Genomic DNA, 27,104 nt, shown 5'->3' on the forward strand with positions numbered 1-27,104 from the left:
TACCTTTCATTGGAAACTTGTAATCTAGTTTTTTACTGTTGCTCATCAACTTTATAAATTCATCTATGGTACACTACTTTAAAAAGTTCTTAAATTACTTTAAAAATTTTGAACAGACTTTTATTCTTATATTTCGTTCAATCAACCTCTTATACTTTTATTTTAGATTAAATAAGCTTTTGTAATTAATAGTTAATTAAATACCATTAGTCAAAACGTCGTCTATCATTTTATACTTACATGATATTGATGTGATGCTAACGTAGATAGTGAAAATGTCACGCGATCATGTCATCATGCTCTGTCACTATCAATTATGATATGTCAACATATCATGTCACTGCTATGTGACCTAAGATGACAAGTAACTTTTTAATAAAGATAGTTAATCAATCGTAAATTATAAGAATTTATTTGACCCAAATTAAAAGTAAAGAGTTTGATTGAACGTAATAAAAGAATAAAAACTTATTTAATTTTTTTAAATAGTTCAAAGACTTTGTTAAGTATTATACTTTCATATATTTATACATATACACATACGAAAATACACATATATATATTTAGACATAAAATTATTAGTTTATAGATCACGATGGCATTTGCATGTATTTATGTGTATTTTTATTATTAATTAAGAAAATTTATTTAAAATTTTCAGTGATAAATAAATCAATCAATTAATATAAAATGATGCATAAGTTTGAACTAACAATTTTGTCCTTTACGTAGAAAGTTCAAACATATAATCATGTCCCATAGGGGAAAAGAAAAGGAAACAAATAGTCATGTGCTAACAGAATAATTGAATCCTACCCAACAATCAATTGATTTCTTATGGATTTGTCGACACAAAATAGTGGAGAAAATTATGAAGGGCAGCAATCCTTGTTTTTTCTCTTATTTTCATCTTATTTTTTCTAATCTTTTTGTATATTTATTTCTTTGTAAACCTTATAATTGTTTGTTTTTGCAATTTTGGCATTTTTGAAATTTTGTTAGGACTCTTTTCAATATGTACTCCTTACAATTTGAGTGACACGTGAGACAGGACAAATGAGACCCATACTAAGTGTAACTCAAATTTGATATCACGATTACTTCAGGTCCCCATCATTATCTTCTTCTTTGGCATGTTCTTCCTAATGAGCTGGTTGAATCGTACATCTAGCATCTACAGCCAAACTTTCTTGGTCTCACATGCTTGACTCGAGCGTAATTCACATCTTCTTAATAGGATTCTTTTCATGATTCGTCATTCTCAAAGGATAAGAGTGTGGAGGTTGGGAGTCTGCCATGAATGAAGAAGAAGAAGAAGACCCGAGACCCACAGCATGTGATATGCTAATATTTATCCTTTTATATTTTATATCTTTTGTTTAATTGTGGAATACAAACCGTTTTACTTTTACATTCTTGCATTCAACTTCTTGCTAATTCCAGTAAAATAAAACGCAAAAGGGTCATTTGATTGGGACATATAACATGCAAATTGCATGCTTCATGGAAAGCAATCATAAAATATCAATAAAAGCACTGTTCAGCTGCTGACAAAACATATGAAATGAGACCACTAAAATCAAGTTATATACTTGGCACAGCATTTTCCCCATAGTTTCACCCCAAATCTCACCCTTCCAACCCAAGTTTCCAAGTAAGAGAGGAGATTCATAATCAATAAAGGAAACTTCCCCTCCATTTAATTCTTTCCCACTGCTCGCATGGAAAACCAACTCCCCTTTTTCTTATTCCTTCTTACCTTTCTCTTCTTCACATTCAGGGCTTTGAGGACATGGATGAATACCAAATCTAGTGGCTCTCCATCAATGCTACCACCAGGTCCTCCAAAATTACCTCTGATAGGAAACTTGCACCTTCTTATTGGGACTCAACCTCATCGCTGCCTTGCCCGATTGGCTCAGAAGTATGGTCCAGTGATGCTTCTGCAACTTGGGGAAGTATCAACAGTTGTGATTTCTTCACCAGAAGCTGCTAAACAAGTGATGAAAACCCACGACTCTGTTTTCTCTGAGAGGCCTTTTCTCTATGCTGCACAGTTCATTACTTACAACTTTAGAGATATTGTATTTGCCCGTGGAGATTACAGGAGACAAATACGCAAAATTTGTGTGCTGGAGATGTTAAGTCAGAAACGAGTTCAGTCATTTAGACCAATCAGGGAAGAAGAGATATCTAATTTAGTAAGAACCATCTCATCGAAAGCAGGATCGCCCATCAACCTTAAGAACTTCTTGTACTCTTCAACAGTCAACATATTTTCCAGAGCAGCCTTCGGTGGGAAATGTAAGCACCAGGATGCATTCAAGAAACTTCTTCCGGACATTGTAGTGTTGTTTGGAGGTCTCAGTGTTGTTGATGTCTATCCTTCCGCAAAATTGCTCCATCTGATCAATGCCATGAGGCCTAAAAATAAAAAACTGCATAACAAGGTAGATGAGATTCTTGAAAGCATCATTTAGGAACATAGAGCTACAAAATTAACAACAATGACAGGAGAAAGTGAAGTAGACGACCTCGTTCAAGTCCTTCTGGATATTCAGGATCGTGGAGCCCTTGAAGTTCCCTTATCAACCAGCAGCATCAAAGCTATTATTCTGGTTAGTGAATTCAAAGTCTGTTCCTTTATAGTCAATTGCTTTTTTTTTTTTTCTCTTTTCTATATTTTGGCTAGGTGCGATCATAATGTTGACACACACAAAATCAGTCTTTTGTGCATGCTTAATTGAAACTTAATAATCCTACCTATTTCAGGATATGTTCCTTGCGGGGGTTGAAACCTCATCTACAGTTGTAGAATGGGCAATGTCAGAAATGTTAAGAAACCCTGAAGTATTGAAAAGGGCACAGGCAGAGGTGAGGCATGTGTTTGCTGGTAGAAGAGATGTTGATGAATCAGGCATTCATGAGTTGAAGTACCTCAGACTAGTTATCAAAGAGACACTAAGATTGCACCCTCCAGCTCCTTTGCTACTTCCAAGAGAATGCCAAGTGAACTGTGAGGTTAACGGATGTGTCATACCTGCCAAATCTAGGATCATAATTAATGCATGGGCAATAGGACAAAATCAAAATAACTGGACTGACGCTGAGAAGTTTTATCCTGAGAGATTTTGTGATAGTTCAATTAATTATAAGGGAGGAGACTTTGAATTTATTCCATTTGGTGCTGGAAGGAGGATGTGTCCTGGTATGTCGTATGGTATTGCAATTGTAGAGCTTATACTTGCAAATCTGCTTTACCATTTTGATTGGAAGCTTCCTAATGGAAAGAAGCCTGAAGATTTAGACATGACTGAACATTTCCGTGCTTCATTGCAAAGAAAAGATCTGTGCTTAGTTTCCATACCGCATCATCTGTGACTTCAGAACAATAATTGCGACATGCTTTAAGCGAAAAAAGGAACTTTGCTTGAAAAGAAGAATGGGGCAAGTTTTTGCAAATTAGAGTACGCACTAAAAATCTAGTTCATCTATGTATCAGAACCTGCATTTGTGCACTGTCTGTTGTGCCCCATTCCCTAGTGGTTTTAGCTTCCATCTTTATGTTGACTTGATTTGATCTGGCAGTGAAATTCATTTTGCTAAACCAAATTAAGCACACCATTATTTGAATATGCAAGACTACATGGAGTTTGTAGTCCTGCTCATGACAGATTAAAATATGAGACAAGCATGAACACAAAACTTTTGCATGTAAAACAAAGAAGAAGAAGATGACGATTATGATAACTAAAAGATTTTATGTTCTGACATTCCCATTTTCAACAACCAAAAGGGTTGACAGAATCTTCGTTGCATTTCTAGAGACAACAGTCTTTACACAGACAGATGATAATAATCCGACATCTAGGAAGCCTGTGAGTGATTACCATGACAGCTAGGAATTTGCAAATTAATGCTTCACACTCACACAGAATAGTTTCCAAATACCAGGCAAAAATGATGAAGTGAAATCATGCTCGTACACTACAGATATTACTTATCCAGAATTCTCCTGATCAAACTTACAAACAGATCAAAATGTCATCCTCAACTTGATTATTGCTCCACAATTGGGTTTAATAGTAGTTGAAGGTATTGAAGCAAAAAGTTTTTCATCAATTGTACAACTCCTCGAGATAGTAGTACATTAAACTAGTAAAGAAATGGAGAATCTCAAAATGCACAACCTGGTTAGGAGACTGTTGTTTAAGAGCCATAGAGAGGCAGGGAACAGTTAGTTCGGACCTGACCTTGGAATCCTGTCAATACATCGAGTACAGATATCTTTACCATATCCCTGGCAAAGTCTGTTCTAAAGGCTGATCCATTACCAAAGGCATAATCCCTTACATATCTAGCAGTCTTCTCACCAGCCATTAGTTGTTGATCAGAAAAGAGGAGTCCTCTACCCCTTACCAAGTTCTGATAAAAGTGATTGTCAAAACCAGCTCCGGAGGAAATTGAAGTTAGTCCTTGGAAGACAGTACTTTCCGAGATAGATGGATTTGTGGCAGTAGGAGACATACCATTGCTGCTGTCACGAATTTCTTGACAATTTATTCTCATTTCATTGAGAAAATCCAATGGAACGCTTGGGTCTGGCTGTCCAGTCCCTAAGAAATTGTAGAGGCGATTCTGAATAAACTCACAGCTAATTTTTCCAATATTATGTGCCCCTTCAGATAATCAGAAAGAACCATTATGACATCTTAAGTTTCACTTTTCAAGGACCATATAGAGGGAGATAAGGTTAGGGGACAAAAATTCCAGGTATATACCTAAAAGACTGACTGTCTCTCTTTCATCAAAACCTTTAAGGCCAAAGAGGAAAAGTGTCTCCGAGAGGTTACCATCAGGATTTGGAATCTCAGCAACTGCTTCATTGAAGTAAGACTGAATGCTATCCCTTCTACCCGTGAATACAGGATAAAATGGGCCACCAACCTGTGATTCAAACGGAAGATAGTGCATTAAGAAACCAGCATACTTTCAAATATATAATGATAAACTCTGAAAGCAACATTGTTTCATGATATAAGCATTGAAAATAAATATGAATGAGTATCCGCAAAGAGAACCACGCACGCAGTTATCTGGATTGGGTAACATGTTCAGCTACAATCTTAGCTTCTTTTTCTCTCTTTGGTTTTCAGAATACAAAAGGAAGGACAAAAAGAAAGACGTCCAAAGAACAATAGCATGTCTCCAAAGTCCAAACAATTCAGTTTTGAGATGTACCAAATAGAAAGCCCTATCAGTGAAAGCATCATACTCTTACTGCTAATATTGTAAAAGATATTAATCCTCCTCCCAATATCCAATTCCAATCTACATCTGTTTGTCTTCATGCTAATGACATATTAATTCAAGCGTAATGTGAAATCTAAAATCATTTTGAAGTTTCAGTACTCTTGAAGTTTTGGAAAAAGTATAATCATGGGCAATGACAAAAAGGGCATAATACTGAGAGAAAGAAGCATATATGTAAAAGCCTATATCTGTTAAACAGCCCATTACAGTTATACTACAAAACCAACTTAAATTGCTATACACTTTGATTTTTGAGCAACCAGTTAGAGGAGTAGCCCAGAGTATTTAACCAGAGTCTCCATTTACAAAATTGTGCAGAGAGAAGTACTCTTTTACCAGTCTATGCCTTACACACCAACACAAGTATATATCATACTCAAAACTAAAACGACCCCTCCAATTTTTGAACCTTGATATCCCTTGAATGGAAGAGGAATTTCAGAAAGAAAAAGAACATCTATGAAGAGAGAGATTAAACAGACCAGAAGAATGCCATCTCTGGTGGCAAGTGCAAGTACGTCAGCACATGATACTACTCCAGGACAAGCCTTTTCAACCTCCTCCTTAATCAAATCTATTATGTCAAAACCTTTCAATGTCCTATTTGGCACAGCTTGCCTCTCAGTGAAATTGCTTCGTTCACCTTTGCTGTCAGTTAAGATGACTGAAGCATCACAACCCTGATTCAGAAAAAACCTCAACATTAAGAGCTATATCATGATCAAAAGTAGCGCAGCAAACCATTGGAGCAATAGAAAGAAAAATATACTCTGTCAAACAATTCAGATAAAGACTACGAAATATAAAAACAGGTGTAACAGCAACATCTAATCAACAAAACTGCCCAAAAAGATGTAAGAACCTAAGAAACTTGAAATCTTTAGAATAGCCAGAACAGCTAAAGTTAACTACTGTAAAGGCAAAAGGCAAGAAATTAAGTTTCTTTTAATGTTAACCCTAAACCCACACAGTCAACAGCATATTAATTAATTGCAATTGTGGGAAAACTCACAAAACTTCAAACCCAAATTGCTATTAACAGAGCAATGCTCACATCAAGAAAAGCTAATTTACCTTGACAAAGCAGTCATGAAAGAAGAGGCGCAATAGAGCAGCAGGAACATCGTTATGCCGAGAGACGATTTCAGCCATTTTCGACCTGACAATGGTTTCAGCTTGCGGACATGTGTTCCTATAGAAATCGTAGTCAAGGTAATTGCCTCTGCTGGTTATTGTTGTTGTTGTTGTTTCCTCATCATTTTCTTCTTCTTCTTCTTGATCTTCTTCTATATTATCAAGGTAAATGTTATGGAATCCATCCCAAGAAGGAACCTTCACTTCATTTATTGAGCGTTTCAGGGAGATTACGACTGCGATTGTAAGCAGTACCGAGGCCACTCCGATCGACAAACCCCGCATTCTTTCTCCTTTCTTTTTTCTTGTCGGTTTCTGGAAACAGAGATAGGAGAAGGCGCGGGAAGAGATTCTTGTGACGACCACCAAATTGCCCTTTTCTTGTAACTACTTTCATTCTTCTTTTTGTTTTTTAGTTTTTTTTTCTTTAATACTTTTTTATGGTTTAAGTAGTACCTACATTATAAGTAATAGGCAAAAAAAAAAAAAAAGTTAATTCACAATTCTTTTGAAAAGATGCATCACAAAATTATAACTCAGTCAAACTCATTCAATATTGTATATATTCATTTCGGTTACAAAATCAAGACCACTAATTGAAAAAGATAGGAAATCAACTAATTTGAAAAACCAAATTGGAAAATTGAAACCAAAATATCTTTTAAAATTCGTGTAATTTCATCTAAATCCAACTACAATCGTCATGAGACAATTCTTTTCAAGAATAAACACGTGGCATCAGAGAAGAACTTTGTACGTTAGAATCAATATTATAAATAAATAAAATATATATAAGAGATGGAAATAAAGTGCAAAAAAAATTAAAAATAAAGACTTGTTGGGTTATATGGCCCAATGAGTTAAGAATAAAATAATATTTCTTGGAGTTTACTTGGGTTGTATTTAATGTTAGCCTAATGTTTTCCTTTGATGTTGCGTTTTTTTACTTTCTTTATTTTTTTAATCCACTTATCAAATAACAAAGAAAAAGGCAAATTCTTAGGCACTCACGTGTTTGCCTAATCAGACTCTTTGGTAGCGATAAATATCTGTGAAGCGTAAATTCTTGCTAAATTTGGGAGAAAGACAATAGCCATGCACTGACCATCAGTGGTTGATTTTAAGAGATGAAAAATGCACAGGCAAATTTAGACGTATAACTCCAAAATTAAATTTTGGTAGATAAAACTTTTCATCATCAAATTTTGACCAGTGAGAATTTTATTGAAATGAAGTTGAGGCTTCTAATGTTCAATAGGAAAGGGAGGAGGCAAACCAAAATGAACCCTAACCTAACTTGCAAATACAATATGTAGTCGTACTTGTACAGACATGGAATGCCTTTTCTCAAATAGGAATGGGCTCAATGAGCACTTTGGTAATGTGGTCTTTCAAAATTTTCTCAGACATGGTAAATCCACCCTCATCCTTGTATGTAAGATCTATTACACATGCAATGTTACGAACACGATTAAGGATTTCCATTGGGACGGTCGTTGGCCTCATATGATCTTCATTAAGCTCATTCCAAGCAATGACAAGTCTTTTTCGAAATTCTTCAATAGCTTCTTCCTTTGAAACGCCATATTGCTTCATATAACATTTGATTCCACAAGCAACTAGTCCTCTCTTTTCCTCATCCTTCCATCATATCAAAGGGCATATAGTTAGCTAAAACTATAAAGCTTATTTGGTCGAATGAGAGAATATGGTAATTAGAATATTTTTCTATTTTCCCTTTGAAAATAAAATTATAAATATTACCTCATTGGTTGCGATGTCATCATAGAGACGGGCAATTATTTTTATTGCTGCAAGAGATTTACTGTCACCTTGTCTCAACCATTCAAAAACATTGGCATCTGCTTCTTCCATTCCGACCAAGACTTCAGCAATCACTAGAATGGCTGCACTTGAATGTAATGCAATGTCCAAATACTCATCGAATGTTGGCATATAACCTTCATGCGTCCACTGAGCTTCAACCAGGTAGGAAATAACAATTTTCTTCAACTAATTTACCACAAAAAGGTAAAGTCTCAGTGTCAACTCCAGTACATTGAGCCCTTAAGCATCAAAGAAATAACAAGGTGCATGTTTTTTTTGTCCCATGTTTTATTGGGCATAGAGTTTTTAGTCAAATGAGAAGTCTTCAATAAAAAATGTGAAATTTGAAACCATAGGGACAAAAATCATAAGTATGCATAGCTTTGGAAGTAACATATACACAACTTTACTCTAAGATATATGCTTCTCATCAATGTAAATAAAACTATCGATAATTGTGTAACTAGGTGGAGGATAAGAAAGAATGATCACCTCATCTTTGGTAAAAGACATGCTGTAACATCTCCCATCCATGCTCACCATTCTATCCACTTCATCATAAACATTAAGGAGTGCCCCATAAAGAAATTTCAAATAATCTGCGGGCAGCTGATCAAGGGCACTAATATCCCACCTAAACATGAAGAATTTACTTGATCAGACATCATCGAAAGAAAAAAAAAGAAAAAACCTTCCATATGTGAAACAAATGGAAAGAAAGACTTGTATAAAAAAGGAAAGGATAAAAAGGGTACCTTTGTATTGCATCTGTGAAACATTGGAGTTCTTCGAAGGTACCATATGCGTCATAGGTATCATCTATAAATCCTAAGATGATCAGCAGCTTAGTGAATATGTTTCGGGCAAGTGCATAACGTGGCTCGAAATAAAATCCAACTGTCCAAAAAAAGATCTCCACCGTTCTGTTTCTGGCGTAAGAAAGTTGTGATGCTATGTTCAAGTCTTTGGACCAACTGCAACACAAATAATAGAGTTTGCAATCAATTATCATCTAACATGTTTATCTCAAAAGAAGAATACCTTGCACCTATCATCCTTAAAGCTTAGAACTAATATTAACCTCGAAAGGATGCTTAATTCTTGCTGGTGTAGAAATTGGACTTGGTTAAAATCATATTTTGCGAGCTTGAGCAATGTTTCATTGGGCGATTCTTCTTTTTCATAGAAAGTTATATATTGCCTTGCTTCCACTCTCGGCATGCCTTTGTGATAAGGTCGGTTCAAAGCGTTTCCTATGTATTCTCTAAGATGGGGACTTGATTGGTCTGTCAAGGACTCTAAGTGCTTCGTTGTGAAAGCAAGGGCTTCATCTAAAATTTTCTCGCCATTTATTCTGAACTGGCTAGCTTCATACAAGCTTAGGATGCCCTTGACATCACTAGCTAACACTTCCTTGAACTCACCATCACCCTCCTTAAACTTGTTAAACACATCTGATACAAAATCCAATATTGGATTAGCTAGCATCCTTCATTGCATGCTAGTGATAAAAAATGTTCTTAATAATGGCTTAAGAATCACGTCAATTGTACTTTAGGGTTGAAATATATGCTTGCATCATATTCAGTACATGCATACTATTGTAGTGCTCTGATTTAGACAAATATTGTTGTCATCATCCGACCAGAACTGGGTAAAGTGGTAAACATAAAAGTTGTATCCCTTCTTCTTAGCGTTCTAATGGTCTAAGAATTACTTCATTTTGGAGTTTTGTAAAAAAAGATATAGTCAAAATACCGCAACATATACGAATGAAGCCATCAACATACTTACGAAGATTTTCATCAAATTTCTTACAAAAGCAATAAGAGAAATTAGCAATACTACTCTTAAAGTAATTTAAAACAAAATAATATAAAATTAAATTAAAATAATTTAAATTAACCACTCAATAAGTAATCAAACGTAAACTAAAAAAATACCTAAAATGTAAAAATTTGAACATCAAATCTCGAAAGTATAGCTACTTAAACCCTCAAAATGTGTCAAAATAACTCTATATAATAGAGTTATTAGTCGTTTCACATAATCTCAGCATGTCATGTCACATATTCCCCCATGTCATGTCACATATTCCCTCCATGTGGTGTCACATATTCTCACCATGTCGTCTCACATATTCCCTTTATGGCGTCACATATTCTCCTCATGGCATGTCACATATTCTCAACCTGGCGTGTCATATATTCTCACCATGTCGTCTCACATATTCTCACCATGTCGTCTCACATATTCCTTCCATGACGTGTCACACATTCTCACCATGTCGTCTCACATATTCTCACCATGTCGTGTCACATTTTCTCACCATGGTGTGTCACCTATTCTCAACATGTCGTGTCACCTATTCTCAACATGTCGTGTCACATATTCTAACCATGGCGTGTCACATATTCTAACCATGGCGTGTCACACATTCTCTCCATGGTGTGTCACATATTCCCTTCATGTCGTGTCACATATTCTCACCATGGCGTGTCACATACTCTCTCAGTGTCGTGTCACATACTCCCTCAGTGTCGTGTCACATATTCCTTCTATGGCGTGTTGCATATTTCCTCCGTGGCGTGTCACAAATTCTCACCATGGTGTGTTACGTGGGAAATTTTTAAACATGGGAAATTTTTAAACATGCCATCAAATATAGTTCAATGAAGAAGTCTCATTAAGGGTATTTTTATCCCAAAATTTTATCTCTTGGCTAAAAACAGTTAAAATTAAGAGGAGGGCTATTTCTAAAAACAACTTATATTTGAGGGCTAAAAAAAAATTTTAGCCTTATTATTATGACTTATTTTTGAAGAATAAATAATAAAATGGTCAAATTATCTTTTATTATAATAAAATTTATTTTCATCAAAACAAAAAGTTTCCTTTATTATAAATTAATAAATTAGAAAAAATTATTTATTTCTATAACTCAATAATATTTTTTACTTTTTGTTTTCATTAAATATTAAAATATTACAAATTTATTATTAAATTATTAATATGATTTTTTATTTTAATTTTTTTATTGTTTCTTTATTTTATTTCTATTTTTAATCTTTTAATTTTTATTTTCATTAAAAATATAAATATTAACAATTTATTAATAAATTATTAATATAATTTTTTATTTGTATTTGTTTTTATTTTTTCTTTATTTTAATTTTCTATTAGTAAGCTATAATTTTTTATTACGCATGGACAGATGACAAAGTAGTTGATATGAATATGTAACTTACTATCAAGAGAAAGCTAAGTTTGTTATCTTTTAGCAATTGAATAACCAAATGTTTATAAATATTTATTATCAAAATTATATTTTTCAAAGTTGAATGATTAAAATAAAAATTTTGAAAAATCGAATGACATGAAAGATAATGTACTATTTAAAAAAAAAAAAAAACCTTTACTGATAATGGAAACGAATAATCTATGCCTATGCACACGTGCAAACGATTAATTGTTGCTTTTTCTTATTACATGAAACAATGTCGACAGATCTCCTGCAGCAGCAACTTGGCTGGCATCAACGTGTGAAAAGGAATCCCAAGGATTCATATTTTTAAAATAATTTGATAGTGAGCTGGAAAGCTAGTGAAGACGAGCCATTGCATGAACATAGCTGATACAATGCATTTTGAAGAAGCATTTCAGATTCCTCTTGTCTCCGACTTGTACGCTGCAAGTTTGGTTATATTTGAAATCTTTGTTCTTTCCATGAAACTGACGTCCGTATAGTGCTTTGTACATGAGAAGTTATATTGAAAATAAACATATATTAAACTCAATTTATAACAAATTTATTAAAAACTTACTTAAATATTAAATATTTAGATAATTATATAATTCTACAAAGAGTAAATGGTATAATAAACATAATAAATATATACTTAAAAACTAAATATATATTATATCCATCATTTAGCTATAAATATAAATGGTATCCACATAAATATTATAATTCAGAGCTACTAAGAGAAGGCCTTTTCTCTAGCTAGCTAAGGAGAGAGAAACTTACATCTTTGTCTTTCTTTCCAAGGGGGGTGAAAAAAAAAGTGGCATTTCTTCTGTTTTCCTTGAGCATCATGGAGCTTCAATTTCCTTCCTTCACCGCCCTACTCCTCACCTCTCTTTTCGTGTTCATGGTACTAAAAGTTCTGAAAAGATCGAAAGCCAACAACCCCCCAGCAAGGCTTCCTCCAGGACCACGAAAACTTCCTTTCATAGGTAACCTGCATCAGCTCATAAGCTCTCTGCCCCATCACACCCTCAGAGATTTGGCCAAGAAACATGGACCTTTGATGCATCTACAACTTGGTGAAGTTCCCAGCATTGTAATATCTTCTCCGGAAATTGCAAAAGAGGTTTTGAAAGACCACGCAACCACCTTTGCTCAAAGGCCTTATCTTCTTGCTTCTAGGATAATGTCATATGATTCTGTAGGCATTATATTTTCACCCTATGGAAACTATTGGAAACAGTTGAGGAAAATCAGCACGATGGAGCTTTTGAGTCCAAGTCGCGTTCAGTCATTTCAATTCATCAGGGAAGAAGAAGTTTCTGCTCTCATCAAAACCATATCTTTGAATGAAGGATCCCCAATTAATCTCAGCGAGAAAATTTTCTCAATGATATATGGGATAACATCAAGGGCAGCCTTTGGCAAGAAAAGCAAAGGCCAAGAAGAATTCATAAGGATCATAACAGAAACTACAAAGCTCGCAGGTGGTTTCTGCTTAGCTGATATGTATCCTTCTAATGAGCTGCTTAAACTGATCAGTGGCGTAAGGCTTAAACTTGAGAAATTGCAACGGGCTTCTGATCGGATACTTGAAGACATAGTTAACGAGCACAAAGAGAAAACAAACAGTACATCAGAAACGGGCAAGCAACAAGGAGAGGAAGATCTTCTTGATGTTCTTCTTAAACTTCAACAGAGTTCTGACCTTGAAATTCCTCTGACGAATGACAAAATAAAAGCAATTATCTTGGTTAGTATCATTTTCTCTCATGTATCTACAGATCAACTTCTATCATAACTTCTTTAGTAGCCATAAGCTTTCTAAGAACAAACCTTTTTTTGCTTTTTGAAAAGCTATCTAAAAACAAATTCGATGACTTGAAATGTTTATTTATTTTTGTTGAATTATCTTTTATAGTATATAAATTAACGGTGATGCACCACTCAGAACAATTACCTATATGGACTGAAGTAAAATCATCTTTTGAATTGTATGGACAATGAGCTTAACATGTTTTTGCAATGCTCTGAGCTGATGAGTGCGGCTGTATATGGGCTTGATTAGGGTTGTGGCGTTTGTTTTCTTGAAGGAAGAATATAGGTTTATAGTGCGGAGCCCATGGTGACAAGGGTGATTTGTACAGTTTTACAGGCTGACATGTAAACTTTTGAAGGGTTACGGAATTAAAGTAACCCATCTTTAATGAAATACTTTTGGCTTATAAAAAATTGTGTGCACAATGAAGCGAAGTTGACAATCTGTCCATTCAAACTCAAATTAAGTTTCTATCAGAAAATTACAATATGTTTATATAAAATTCGTGAAAACATAAACAGCAAAAAACTAATGATAATGTATCATCTTGTAGGACATTCTGGCGGCTGGGAGTGAGACATCATCAACAACAATGGAGTGGGCAATGTCAGAAATGCTAAAAAATCCAAAGGTGATGAAACAAGCACAAGCCGAGGTGAGACAGGTTTTTGATAGAAAAGGTAACGTGGATGAAGCTGGTATTCATGAATTGAAATTCTTGAGATTAATAGTTAAAGAAACCTTGAGGTTACATCCTGCTGCACCTCTTCTAGTACCAAGAGAGTGTGATGAAAAGTGTGTAATCAGTGGATATGATATACTTGCAAAGACTAAAGTCATTGTTAATGCATGGGCCATAGGAAGAGATTCTTGGTATTGGAAAGATGCTGAAAAATTTAACCCAGATAGGTTCTTGGACGGTTCTATTGATTTTAGGGGAACAAATTTCGAATATATTCCATTCGGTGCTGGGAGGAGGATATGTCCAGGCATATCATTTGCACTCCCCAACATTGAGCTACCCCTTGCACAATTGCTATACCATTTTGATTGGATGCTCCCAAATGGAAGCAAATGTGAAGACTTGGACATGACTGAATGTTTTGGCCTATCTGTAAGAAGAAAGAATGATCTCTTCTTAATTCCCATTCCTTACCATCCTTTGCCTAGTGAGTAAACTGTGTTAAACAAATTTTAGTTACCTTTTATCTTTTATTATCCGCTATAGAATTGATATTGTAAGCAAGAATAAGCAAGTTCTGCAAAAGCTTATTGAGACTTTTTTCTAAGCTATGTTGCAACAATTTTCAATTTAAATCGTACTTTTAAGTTTGCGCAAATATTTAGTATTATAACTAAGTTATGAGGGGAATGAATAAAAGCACTAGCATCAAGCAACACCAACAACAACAAAAGCAAGCAGGGGAGCTACAAGCAGGGCTGTCTATCTTCCCCGAACTGGCAGCCTTTTCACGTCTAGCATGGTCTCTAGTAGTAGGTGTATGTGGTCTATTAGTAGTCTCCACGGGAGCCTCGTGCTCTGTCGCATCTTTACCACTAGCTCGTGTCCTAGGCGACATATCTCATTTAGACAACAACAATCATATACTGTAAGACTCAAATCTATAAACTCATAGTAATTCTAGACATAACTCTTACGCATAAAGTAGGTCAAAAAACAAGGAGTTATATGTAGGTCTCCCATTTTCGATTTGTGCCTAGGTACATAAAACAAAAACAAGATTCCTACATACGGCTCTAAACATTCTGTTGACAACCAAGGAAAACTTAGGACTCTATGAACCTAAAGCTTTGATACCAACTTTGTCACATCCCATTTTACGATGGGATATCACCAGCGCATAGGCCTAGACGGGTATAGCCCACTAAGCTTAAGTAAGCCTCTTTAATATTCATCATTTCGAAAGCATATATAAAGTTTCATAAGCATACATTGTTATAACATGTATGCAATCATAGGCATCATACACAGTTAAAGAACCTCTCAATATAAGCAATGTATGTGCAAACATCTAATAAAACATTAAAGTGTCACTATCTCAGTGCACAGTATCATATGAACATTTATTAACACCCTCAACTGTCCATTTAGGCTCTCCAACCAACTCTATACATTTAATCATAAAATTCATAATGTAAAGTGCCTAAACATTGGCTGCATTATCATAACATGTTCATAATTCGTAAACATAAACATAAAGATAAGACTGACTCATCAACAGAACATGACCGACCCTCTAGGCATCAAGTGGCTATTAGACATCTAACACAAGATGAAAACTAGACACTTGTATCCATGACACTAGCTACTACAAAATACTATCATTAATCCATAATGAAAATAGTGACGAAAAATAACGTGTGAGTCACAAAGACTTTGTGAATGGATATGGAGAAGGGGACAGGCCAAAGGGAAGAGTTTTTCGTAACCATGTGTGAAACCCCGACCTCCATAGATGCTTGACTTGAGGTAGACTGATAAGTGCATCAAATTCACATATTTAATGGGAGATTAAATACCTAATTAGTCTAAGTTGGACTAGATTTATGATAGAATTTAGGTATTTTTATTTATTTTATTAGTTTAGTTTAATTTATATTTAAATGTTTATTTTAAGTTAATGATGTTAGTTTTATGTTATTTATAATTATTTTATGTTTTTATAGGAGTAGGATCAAAAATAATTTCAATTGGTGAAGAAAGGTGCATAATGAACTATTGCTCTATTTGCATATATTTTGGTTTTTCAAGAATATATCTCACTAAAGAAGTCCAAATGACATAATTTTTATACCATTAGAAAGCTAAGAGGTAGGGCTACAAGTTTGATGTTGTCTACTTTGCCCAGTTCTGATAGTAAAGTGGTCAAAATCTTTGTCACAATGAAGGTACTGCACCAGAAGAACAAAAAGGGCATTTTTATAAATTATGTGAAATTTTGATTGACTTTAGAGATAAATATATAAAGTTCCAGCACCTTCTTCATCTTCCTCTCATTTCTTCTCTCATTTTTGCAGAACTTTTCATCCTCCATGGAAAGAAACCTTAAAACCTCCATAGCCTTCACATACTAACTTCAAAATTCATGTTTTTGCACACTTTTTCATAGGGTTTTTCATTCTCTTTCACTTTTTCACCTCAAAAAAAGTGTTTTTTCTTTGTACTTTCTTTCACTACTGAACATTTTTTAGAGAGGGAAACACTTCAAATTAGCTTGAAAACTCTTGAAGGAGTTTTCCCCTTTTAATCCTCACTAAGAAAATTCAACTACAAGTCCACCAAGGTGAGAAATGTGTTAGGGTTGATTTTAAGTTGTTAAAGATGGCTAATAATTAGATTTGTGGGCTGTTATATTTTTTATGGTTATATTGTGTGTGATAGGTTCCAACGAGGCTCCACATGTCCATTTGGAGAATTAGTTGAAGTTATAGTCGATCAAAAGAATCAACAAGGACAAGTGAGTGAACTTGCATTAAATTATTTCTGAGAAATACATATGTGTTGAGATGAAGCACTTAAATGATTATATTTGACTTTTTTTTCTCTAAATCATGCTTGGGAACAAACCTTTGATGAAACGTTTTATGTTGTAAAATGTGGAATGTGATGAACCCATGGTTAACTATATTCTGAAGATATATATGTTATGCTTTGAATAATAATATTGTGTGATAATTCTAATTGCGCGTGTGTGGTGTGGGAGTGCACATGCTGGTGATGACGAGTGATTCTAGCTATGTGCGGTGTGGGAGTGCACATGAGCTGATGAGCCGATGGTTGTATACATGCTTACACATACCATGGAAATGCTAGAGAAAATATTATGTGATTGCAATGAATGTTGAATGTTGAAATTGTTAATTGCTTCCAAATTGATTTTCAATCCAACGACAAACTCTCTGCCTTGCCTGTCTTGCTTGGATATTTGCTGTAGTTTTCACTCTTTTCAACTTCGTTGTTGATCATAGATCCTTCACTCTAAGGGATTAAATAACCAAAGGTTGAATTAAGGGGCTTTACAAGAAATTAAGCTAAATTGCATTGTTTTTAACATCAGTGCATCATGTTTTCTATAACTTTCCGTATCGTTTGCTTGTTCCCTTCCTATGTTCACTCACTAGGTTTATACTCACTCTTTTAAACATCATATTTTCAGATTCGGAGGCAGTTGGGACCTAGATTGAGGTGTCCACGTATATTCATCTTTTTGGTAAGTACCATGGCATTCAGTAGTTGTACCTTCACCCAAAGTCACTCCGCTAGTAGTCAATAGTCTTTTGCCCGTGTATACATACATGTGATGTAAATCACTAGGATTCATAGTATAAACAATGTATATATATTTTGATTGATGATGCCACTATGAGTTGGCAATGGATGATATTATTTTGGATGATCTAAATATAAGTATTTGATTGCCATAGTATATCACTGAATATTTTATAGTTGAGAATTACGAAATGTGACTTTAGGAATGATTGTTGAAATGACGATCGGGGATTACATAAAGAGACTTGCTTGGGCTTGTGGGCTATGCCCATTGGGCCTATGCGCTAGTCATGGCCCGAAAATTGGGCTGTGACACCACGCAATTGTAAATACATATGATTCATAAAATCAGCATCATTACCAAAATGATCATGTAACATAGCATTTAAAACATCCCTTAAATAACTTTGAATGGAAAACAACTTTGCTTAAAACATTAGAACTCATTTATCTTGGAAAACCTCTTTAAAATCACTTGGAAATAATTTTTTGTAACAATTCTATTGATACATTTTGAAACTTATCGATGCATGCAAGAAATCTATCGATACTTTTGAGAGTGTATAGATACATTTCACACAGAACACCTCTTGTAGCATTCTGTTGAAAATGTATCGATACATGCTCCACATGTATCGATACTTTTTCCACAAAATTCAATTTTCTAGGCAATGTTTTGAACCTAAACCATTCATAAGTCTTTCCAAAATTATAGGATTATTCCTTAAGCTAAGGTTTTATCTAACCAAACCAATATCACCATATTATAATGTGAATGACATTTTCGATAATCATTTATCATAAAATAAGCATTTAAACATAAGTCATCAATCAATACTCATTCAATCATTCCTCAAACTCATTAAACTCATTCATCATAACATTCCATCTATGAATGGGTCTGCCTTATTCTGACAAATAGTGGTTTAACCTCCACTATTTCGAGTTCCTAGCAAGCTCTCGTGAATGGCACCTCAGCCTCATCCACGATTTATCAAGTGGTCCCACCCCCTTTAGACGGGTAGTGGTTAAAGTCCTCACAACCATCTAGTTCACCTCACATGAACAATCATTATAGTTGTGTGAGTGGCACATCGACCTTATCCACAATTATCAAAAGATCTCTTAAGCTTAGGATCGTTCTCACCCTTAGCTTGCATCATGAATAAGAACAAACTCTTATTCTTATAATCTGCACTTGAGCATTTAGCTCATTAGTTGGTACATGATGCCTTACTTAAAGAGTAAATTCGAATCCCTGTTCCCTTAATTAGAAAAAAAAACCTCTTATTCTTATATTTCATTCAATCAATCTCTTATGCTTTTATTTTAAGTTAAATAAGCTCTTATGACTAACGGTTGACTAATTGTCATTTGTTAAAACATCGTCTATCATTTTATACCCATGTGGCGTTAATGTGATATTGACTTGGATAAAAAAAATGTCACATGATCATATCATCATACCACATCAACATACCATGTCACTATCAATTATGACATGTGATATAAAATAACAACTTTTTAATAAAAATAGTTAGTTAACCGTATGTTATAAAAGTTTATTTGATCCGAAATAAAACTAATTTGACATAGAATTATTACTTTTTATAGATCACGATGACATTTGTACATATTTATGTGTATTTTTATAAATATTAAATAAATTAAGTTAATCAATTAAGTTAATATCACTTAATTGTATTATCAAATTCAATAATTGACATTATATTGATAAAATGTTAAATAAACTGAAAACTAACATCAACGTATGTTTGAAAGTAATGAAACCAAATATTTGTAAACCTTCAAGTAGTCGCCTATTCTAGAAAATCCAACCCAAATCTCTCATGGAAAACCGTTTCCTCTCTTTTCTATTTATTCTTACTTGTAATCTAGTGTTTTACTATTGGTTATCAACTTTAGAAAATAAGTTCATATAGGGCATAATAGTTTAAAAAGTTTTTAAATTACTTTAAAAAAATTGAACAAACTCTTTTTTTTATATTCCATTCAATCAATCTCTTATACTTTTGTTTTAGGTCAATTAGACTCTTATGACTAATGGTTGACTAATTACTATTAGTCAAAATGTTGCCTATTATTTTATACTCACGTGGCGTTAATATGATGTTGACGTGGATGATGAAAATGTCACATGATCATACCATTATACTATATCAGCATGTTATATCATTATCAATTATAACATGTTAACATATCATATCACTACCATGTGACATAGAATGACAAGTGACTTTTTAATAAAGACAGTTAGTTAACCATAAGTTATAAGAGTTTATTTGACCCAAAATAAAAGTAATTTGACATAAAATTATTACTTTTATAAATCATGATGACATTTGTATATATTTATGTGTATTTTTATTATTAATTAAGAAAATTTATTTAAAATTTTCAGTAATAAAATTTGACATTTTTATAAATAAAATAAATAAATCAACAAATTAATATAAAATATAAAATTTGATGAAACTCATATACAGTTAAATTTTTAAACTTAATTTAAAGATTCAGACTTTGATTTTGACCTTTAAACACCTTCCATAAAAGGACCTTTAAACTAATAATTTTGTCCTTTAGCAAGAAAGTTTAAACATAAAATCATGTCCCATACGGAAAAAGAAAAGGAGATTTATATGATTAAATACTATATATGTTTATTTTTATAAACAAAATAATTAAATACTACCCAACTTTCAAATGATTTCTTATGGATTTTCTCACCTGTCGGCACAAAGTAGTGGAGAAAGATATGGAGGAAGGGCAGCAATCCTTGTTTTTTCTCTTATTTTCGTCTTTCTTTTTCTAATTTTTTGTACTTTTATTTCTTTGTAAACGTTATATTTTTTTTTGTCATTTTTGGCATTTTTGAAATTTTATTAAGATTTTTTTTGAGAATTATTCTATTTCATTTTACTAAGACTCTTTTTAATATGTACTTCTTACACAATTTGAGTCACACGAGCCTCAAATGATGGACAGGACAGATGAGACTCGTATTAAATGTAACTCTGTTCGAATGATCCAAAAACAAGTTGCAAAATTAAATATAATTAAATTATGTAAATTCAATTAAAAAATGGGGTAATTTAATTATTAAAAATAAAAAAAATAAAGCATCCTGTCTATATCTATTAAGTTGTTAACTGTTCTCCGCAACTTGAGTTGATTGGCTATCATTTATACTTGGAATGATCTATGCTTAATCAAGAACGTTGTAGCTTAATTATTCTTGATATGTTTGGAAATTTGTAATTAGGTAAAGCATTGGATGTGCTTATGTGTTTAATCTTTGGTCTTGATATTTTACCAACTTTAAACAACTATTATTCATGGATTATAAACTTATGTTTCGATTTTATATAGGCACACTCAATCTCGTTTAGTTATCAAAATTAAGTTAAGAGGTGATCATTTTCTTATATTTCAAATACTAGAGACGGCTCAATAACTTAAAAAGTTTAAAGTAAAATATTCAAATGAGGTCCTTTTTATTAAAATTAAAAAAATTTTATTATTCTAGCATTTTTAGATGAAAATTTCTACTTAAACTTTTATAATCAAGTTATTCTAATATTTCTTTAATAACTTCTGATTCATTATTTTTATTACTTGTAAAAAATTTATCAAGTACCCTTTTTGAAATTGTATTAAACTTTTAATTTTTTTTTAAAGTTTTGAATAACTAGATTCATATTTTCAATTTGAGAACGCATCAAATGTATGTGAAATTGAATCACAACTCATGAGAGATAAAGGCCACATCTTCGAAGATCTCATTCTCACTATCACTCCACGTCTCGATCATTGTCTTCTTCTTTTGCTTCCGTAGGTTTTGTTTCTTTCGCATGAACTTGTTGAATCCTATTATGTCTAGCATGGACATTGCTTTATCTCCTCATGATTTCTATCTACAACCAAACTTTCATGATTCATCTTCTTAAATGGAATCCTCTCATGATTCATCTCATAGGTTAAAAGAGAACTCAGTAAACTTATCTAACTGTAACATACGAAGACTCTGAACTCTTGATATGATGGTCACCTTGGCCTGGCATGACTTGGACAAGCTATTTAATATCTTTTTCACTTGCTCAATTTTGGAGAAAGATTTCCCAAACAATTGTTCAAAAATCGAAAGGTTATGAATTCATTGAGTAATTAACAAGTTGAACGAGAAACACTGAGTTAACAAAAAACCAAAAACACGTGAGAGATGAGAGGAATTGCAGGAAGCCTTGCAAAGTCACAGCTCACTTTTTATTAAACAAATATAGTACATCTAATTACAAGAGAGAGAAAAACATAAAATATAAAAAACCAAAAACACGTGAGAGATAAGAAGAATTGCAGAAGCCTTACAAAGTCACAGCTCACTTTTGATTATGCAAATATAATATTTCTAATTACAAGAGACAAAAAAACATAAAATACCAAGTGATGTGTCTAGTACTTAGTGGCCTATAATGTCATAACACGTAGCCAAACTACCCCAATAAAAATATTACACTAACTGCAAAGTTGAATAAAAAACTGACAACACAATATTAAAAAATAGCAAATGATAGAGACTTTAATCTTTTCCATGCTGCAACAGCTGTGGGGCACGACTAACACCAGGATTTTATTCTTCTGGTCCACAAGTCGAGCCATGGGTAAATCTTAAGATTGAAAAAGATAACTTTACACCTCTTTTTTTCGATAGTTTCACGTGTAAATCTTTAAGCCAGCTAGACAAGAAAAGCTTTAGCTTTCCATTATATAGTAGTTACAATTTGCTTGTTCACAATCATTGGTAGAAAAGTTAGCATTTACTTTTATACTAGTAAATATTTCTCATTATATCCAATAAAACTTACATTTTTCCATTACTCTTCTTGTTAATTTTAGCAAAACAAAACGTAAAAGATACACTCGAACATTTAGTTCATTACTTAATATATTATCTTTTACTTAAAGAGTAGAGTTTGAATTTTTTTTTTCTTAATTATAAAAAAAAAAGGGCAAAAGGTCATTTGGTTGTGGCATATAACATGCAAATATCAATAACAGCACTGTTCTGCTGTCGACAAGATATATAAAATGAGACGCCTAACAGCAAATTAAATACTTTCGGCACTGCGTCTTCCACATAGTTTCACCCCAAATCTCATCCCTCCAACCGAAATTTCCAAGTAAGAGAGGAGATTCATAATCAATAATGGAAATTTCTCCTCCATTTAATTCTTTCCCTTTGCTCGCATGGAAAACCAACTCCCCTTTCTCTTATTCCTTCTTACCTTTTTGTTCGTCACATTCAGGGCTTTGAGGACATGGAGGAATACCAAATCTAGTAGCCTTCCATCAATGCTACCACCTGGTCCTCCAAAATTACCTCTGATAGGAAACTTGCACCTTGTTATTGGGACTCAACCTCATCGCTGCCTTGCCCGATTGGCTCAGAAGTATGGTCCAGTGATGCTTCTAAAACTTGGGGAAGTATCAACTGCTGTGATTTCTTCACCAGAAGCTGCTAAACAGGTGATGAAAACCCACGACTCTGTTTTCTCTGAGAGGCCTTATCTCTATGCTGCACAGTTCATAACTTACAACTTTAGAGATATTGCATTTGCCCGTGGAGATTACATGAGACAAATACGCAAAATTTGTGTGCTGGAGCTGTTAAGTAACAAACGAGTTCAGTCATTTAGACCAATCAGGGAAGAAGAGATATCTAATTTAGTAAGAACCATCTCATCGAAAGCAGGATCGCCTATTAACCTTAAGAACTTGTTGTACTCTTCAGCACTCAGCATACTCTCCAGAACAGCCTTTGGTGGGAAATGTAAGCACCAGGATGCATTCAAGAAACTTATCCCAGACATTTTAGCGTTGTTTGGAGGTCTCAGTATTGTTGATGTCTATCCTTCCGTTAAATTGCTCCATCTGATCAATGCCATGAGACCTAAAATTAAAAAACTGCATAACAAGGTAGATGAGATTCTGGAAAGCGTCATTCAGGAACGTAGAGCTACAAAATTAACAACAATGACAGGAGAAAGTGAAGTAGACGATCTCGTCCAAGTCCTTCTGGATATTCAGGATCATGGAGACCTTGAAGTTCCCATATCAACCAGCAGCATCAAAGCTATTATTCTGGTTAGTGAATTGAAAGTCTGTTCCTTTATAGTCAATTGCTTCGTTTTGTCCCTTTTCTATATTTTGGCTATGTGTGATCATAATGTTGACACTCACAAAATCAGCCTTTTGTGCATGCTTAATTGAAACTTAATAATCCAAGCTATTTCAGGATATGTTCCTCGGCGGGGGTGAAACCTCATCTACAGTTGTAGAATGGGCAATGTCAGAATTATTAAGAAACCCTGAAGTATTGAAAAGGGCACAAGCAGAGGTGAGGCATGTCTTCGCTTGTAGAAGAGATGTTGATGAATTAGGCATTCATGAGTTGAAGTACCTCAGACTAGTTATCAAAGAGACTAAGATTGCACCCTACAGGTCCTTTGCTACTTCCAAGAGAATGCCAAGTGCACTGTGAGGTTAACGGATGTGTCGTACCTGCCAAATCTAGGGTCATAGTTAATGTATGGGCAATAGGACAAGATCAAAATTACTGGGCTCAAGCTGAGAAGTTTTATCCTGAGAGATTTTGCGATAGTTCAATTAACTATAAAGGAACAGACTTTGAATTTATTCCATTCGGTGCTGGACGGAGGATGTGTCCTGGTATGTCGTATGGTATTGCCAGTGTAGAACTTTTACTTGCAAATCTGCTCTACCATTTTGATTGGAAGCTTCCCAATGGAAAGAAGCCTGAAGATTTAGACATGACTGAGCTTTTCGGTGCTTCATTGCAAAGAAAAGAAGATTTGTGCGTAGTTCCCATTCCGCATCATCTGTGACTTCAAAGTAATAATTTCTACATACTTCAGCAAAAATGATAACTATATGTTCCTTTCATGTTTGAGACAAAACTTCACATGTATTTCAGTTTAACAACTCTCGTTTAGTATCTTTCTTATTTTAATAAATATTAATAAGAAAGCTTTCTTTCATAAAGTTTACTTTTAATTACTTGTTTTACTTCAATGATGTATTCCAACTGTTATAGCATGTTTGGTGAAGTTATTTTTAAACTTCACATGTATTCATAAAGTTTACTGAAGCTTTATAACAAATGCCAAGTTATTTTTAATTCTTGAAAGATATCATGACCAAAAAAAGGAAATTGGAAGATTTTGAGACAATTGCACTTACTGAGGAGTGCAGTGCTATAATCCAGAATAAACTTCCACTTAAGCTTAAGGATCTAGGGAGTTTTTCTATTCCTTGCACTATTGATAGTTTTTAAATTTCTAAAGTTTTGTGTGATTTGGGTGCTAGTGTTTCAATAATGTCTTTGTCTATTGCTAGAAAACTTGGATTTAAAGAGATACAACCTACTGCAGTTACCTTGCAATTAGCAGACAAAGCAATCAGGCACCAAGTTGGGATTATAGAGGATTTTTTGCATAAAGTTGAGCATATATACATTTCGGTAGACTTTGTTGTGCTTGAGATTAAAGATGATGTTAAAATTCCTCTTATTTTGGAAAGACCATTCTTAGCCACAGTTGGAGCAATTATTGATGTGAAGAATGGCAAAACAACTTTCAAGGTTGGGAAATAGGAAGTACTATTTAATTTGTTCAATGCCACTCAGTATCCCTATACAAATAGTTGCTGTAAAATAGATTTAGTTAATGGAGGTAAAGGTAAGCCTATTCCACCACCTTCAATGAAGCAAGCATCAACTTTTGAGACAAAACTGCCACCACTTTCTAGTTATCTTGATTTTTTGACTGGACAGTGAATAGTATTTTCTTATTCACAACTCCATCTTTTGCCATGGAATCTTAAACCATATTGAGTGAAAACCTTCAACGTGGTAAAAGTTATCCTTATGATGTAATCAAGATTTATAATGGGCTTACCAGAGCAGTCAAGGTCAATAAAGAAAGTCTCGAGTCCTATAAAGTAGCGCAAAACAAGGTGTCATAGTCAAGCTAGTGACTATAAAGAAGTGCTTTTTGAGAGGTAACCCAAGCACTCTAACTTACTCTCTTTTATTTTCTTTATTTATTTAATTATTAAATTATTAACACTTTATTTTTATTTTACAAGTAAATTTAAATCCCTATAGAAACTGTAAAAAAAATTCAAAAAAAAATTTCAAAAAAAGGGTAGGCTGCAACCTCTTAGACTCCAATTGACGCTAGTCGTGGCCTCCCGGACTCTAATTGACATGGCCATGGCCCATTGGGCTCTAGGTTGAGGCCTCGTTTAGAAAAAAAAAAAGGTGAAACCATCAAGGCCATGTCTCCCATACAGGAAAGTCGTGGCCCAACGGCCTACTAAAGTGAGGGTCGAGACCTTGCTGCTTTCTATAACGTGGGCCACGGCTCCCACTAAAGCTAGGTCATGCCCCTTATTGATGTGGGTTGCCAATAATGGGCAACGCACTACCCAAACAAACCCCCCTTTATTTGGGCTACCACAACAAATGAAGCTCTCACTTTCCAATATAAAACCCCCGTTTTCTCACACTAGCTCCGTCCCATTTTTTCTATGTAAATGTTTGAAATTTTCTATCTTCTCTCCTACCCATTACTCTCCACTCACCATTATTCCCCTTTCATCTTCATTCCTCTATACCCATTACCCAAATTTATTTTCAACACTTTTGCTCAAGATTTCAAGTAAGTTTCAACATTTCTTTTATTTATTTTTTATTGTTGTTATTTTTTTCTTTTCTTTTTTTTATTTTTAAGAAATATTGTTAACTTTCTTCACATTATTTATTTTCTTGAGAAATTGTGTTAGTTATTGATGATTCTTGAGTCATTGTGCTTAATTATTTTTGAGTATGGCAAATTCTTTAGATTTGTGCTCTATAATTCTATGGTAACTTGAAATTAGGACTATGGAAAAATTGAGAATGGCACCTGACCAAGCAAGACAAAATTCTAGTGGTTTGTTTGATCAAATCCAATGTAATCAACATATAGACCACATGTTTCAATCTTATGCTGCTTTTATGGGAATGGACATGTTTACTCTTCCACTGGCATCTAATCCTCCTAGGGGTGCCAACGAGGTAGAAGACAATGAGGACAATGATGTAGACAACAATGGAGATGAGGAGGAGGATTAGAGTTTCTCCAGATTCATCCAACCATCAGAGAAGTATTCTTTACTTTTCTTTTATTTTTTTTAACATTGAGAACAATGATTAGTTTAAGTGTGGGGGGGTGAATTTATTTTTTTGGTGGTGAATATTTTGTGGAAGTTTTAGGTTTAGTTTTATTTGCATGTTTATCTAGATTTATAAATAATTTAGGATTAGTTGGTAAATGAATTTCTTATTTGTTTGAATTTTAGGAATCAAGAATAAAGTAATGCTAATTTTTTCA

General features: G+C 33.8%; 4 protein-coding genes and 2 pseudogenes across 6 annotated transcripts; 4 read left to right on the forward strand and 2 right to left on the reverse strand.

The window, feature by feature from the left end:
- Nucleotides 1-1,721: 1,721 nt before the first annotated feature.
- Nucleotides 1,722-2,480, forward strand: LOC148761755 (melianol synthase CYP71BQ5 pseudogene; annotated as a pseudogene).
- A 10-nt stretch (nt 2,481-2,490) lies between these two features.
- Nucleotides 2,491-3,612, forward strand: LOC148761756 (desmethyl-deoxy-podophyllotoxin synthase-like). Its single transcript, XM_088808310.1, has 2 exons — nt 2,491-2,618; nt 2,773-3,612. Exons 1-2 carry the CDS (start codon nt 2,508-2,510, stop codon nt 3,379-3,381), a joined length of 720 nt encoding a protein of 239 aa, XP_088664436.1. The 5' UTR covers nt 2,491-2,507; the 3' UTR covers nt 3,382-3,612.
- Nucleotides 3,613-3,964: 352 nt separating this feature from the next.
- Nucleotides 3,965-6,851, reverse strand: LOC148761757 (peroxidase 1-like). 2 transcript variants are annotated; one of them, XM_088808312.1, is made up of 4 exons: nt 6,388-6,851; nt 5,796-5,993; nt 4,782-4,947; nt 3,965-4,616 (listed from the first exon to the last, which is right to left on the reverse strand). In XM_088808312.1, exons 1-4 carry the CDS (start codon nt 6,730-6,732, stop codon nt 4,210-4,212), a joined length of 1,116 nt encoding a protein of 371 aa, XP_088664438.1. In that variant the 5' UTR covers nt 6,733-6,851; the 3' UTR covers nt 3,965-4,209. The 2 variants fall into 2 exon arrangements, with proteins under 2 accessions (XP_088664438.1, XP_088664437.1); XM_088808311.1 differs by having other exon boundaries at nt 3,965-4,679.
- Nucleotides 6,852-7,794: 943 nt separating this feature from the next.
- LOC148761758 (putative terpene synthase 6) lies at nt 7,795-9,762 on the reverse strand. Its single transcript, XM_088808703.1, has 5 exons — nt 9,356-9,762; nt 9,030-9,248; nt 8,767-8,908; nt 8,212-8,460; nt 7,795-8,088 (listed from the first exon to the last, which is right to left on the reverse strand). The coding sequence occupies exons 1-5, from the start codon at nt 9,760-9,762 to the stop codon at nt 7,795-7,797; spliced, it is 1,311 nt and encodes a 436-aa protein (XP_088664829.1).
- Nucleotides 9,763-12,342: 2,580 nt separating this feature from the next.
- On the forward strand, nt 12,343-14,609 carry LOC148761759 (ibogamine 10-hydroxylase-like). Its single transcript, XM_088808309.1, has 2 exons — nt 12,343-13,274; nt 13,894-14,609. Exons 1-2 carry the CDS (start codon nt 12,369-12,371, stop codon nt 14,515-14,517), a joined length of 1,530 nt encoding a protein of 509 aa, XP_088664435.1. The 5' UTR covers nt 12,343-12,368; the 3' UTR covers nt 14,518-14,609.
- Nucleotides 14,610-22,789: 8,180 nt separating this feature from the next.
- Nucleotides 22,790-24,711, forward strand: LOC18594724 (desmethyl-deoxy-podophyllotoxin synthase-like; annotated as a pseudogene). Its single transcript, XR_016027525.1, has 2 exons — nt 22,790-23,793; nt 23,945-24,711. The product of XR_016027525.1 is annotated as a desmethyl-deoxy-podophyllotoxin synthase-like (transcript).
- Nucleotides 24,712-27,104: the final 2,393 nt, after the last annotated feature.

This window comes from Theobroma cacao, chromosome 7, assembly GCF_053813885.1.
Source record: "Theobroma cacao isolate CCN51 chromosome 7, ASM5381388v1, whole genome shotgun sequence".
Classification (NCBI taxonomy): Eukaryota; Viridiplantae; Streptophyta; class Magnoliopsida; order Malvales; family Malvaceae; genus Theobroma; species Theobroma cacao.

Bases quoted from the DNA above. Each gene is read 5' to 3' on its own strand.
- LOC148761759 (XM_088808309.1), top strand. From the start codon at position 12,369: ATGGAGCTTCAATTTCCTTCCTTCACCGCCCTACTCCTCACCTCTCTT. The intron at 13,275-13,893 runs GTTAGTATCATT...ATCATCTTGTAG, and splicing joins AAATAAAAGCAATTATCTTG to GACATTCTGGCGGCTGGGAG.
- LOC148761756 (XM_088808310.1), top strand. From the start codon at position 2,508: ATGACAGGAGAAAGTGAAGTAGACGACCTCGTTCAAGTCCTTCTGGAT. The intron at 2,619-2,772 runs GTTAGTGAATTC...TACCTATTTCAG, and splicing joins GCATCAAAGCTATTATTCTG to GATATGTTCCTTGCGGGGGT.
- LOC148761757 (XM_088808311.1), bottom strand. From the start codon at position 6,732: ATGCGGGGTTTGTCGATCGGAGTGGCCTCGGTACTGCTTACAATCGCA. The intron at 5,994-6,387 runs GTAAATTAGCTT...TTTCTGAATCAG, and splicing joins TTCATGACTGCTTTGTCAAG to GGTTGTGATGCTTCAGTCAT. The intron at 4,948-5,795 runs GTCTGTTTAATC...TTTGAATCACAG, and splicing joins CCAGAGATGGCATTCTTCTG to GTTGGTGGCCCATTTTATCC.
- LOC148761758 (XM_088808703.1), bottom strand. From the start codon at position 9,762: ATGCTAGCTAATCCAATATTGGATTTTGTATCAGATGTGTTTAACAAG. The intron at 9,249-9,355 runs GTTAATATTAGT...TTTGTGTTGCAG, and splicing joins GAATTAAGCATCCTTTCGAG to TTGGTCCAAAGACTTGAACA. The intron at 8,909-9,029 runs GTACCCTTTTTA...CTTCATGTTTAG, and splicing joins TTCACAGATGCAATACAAAG to GTGGGATATTAGTGCCCTTG.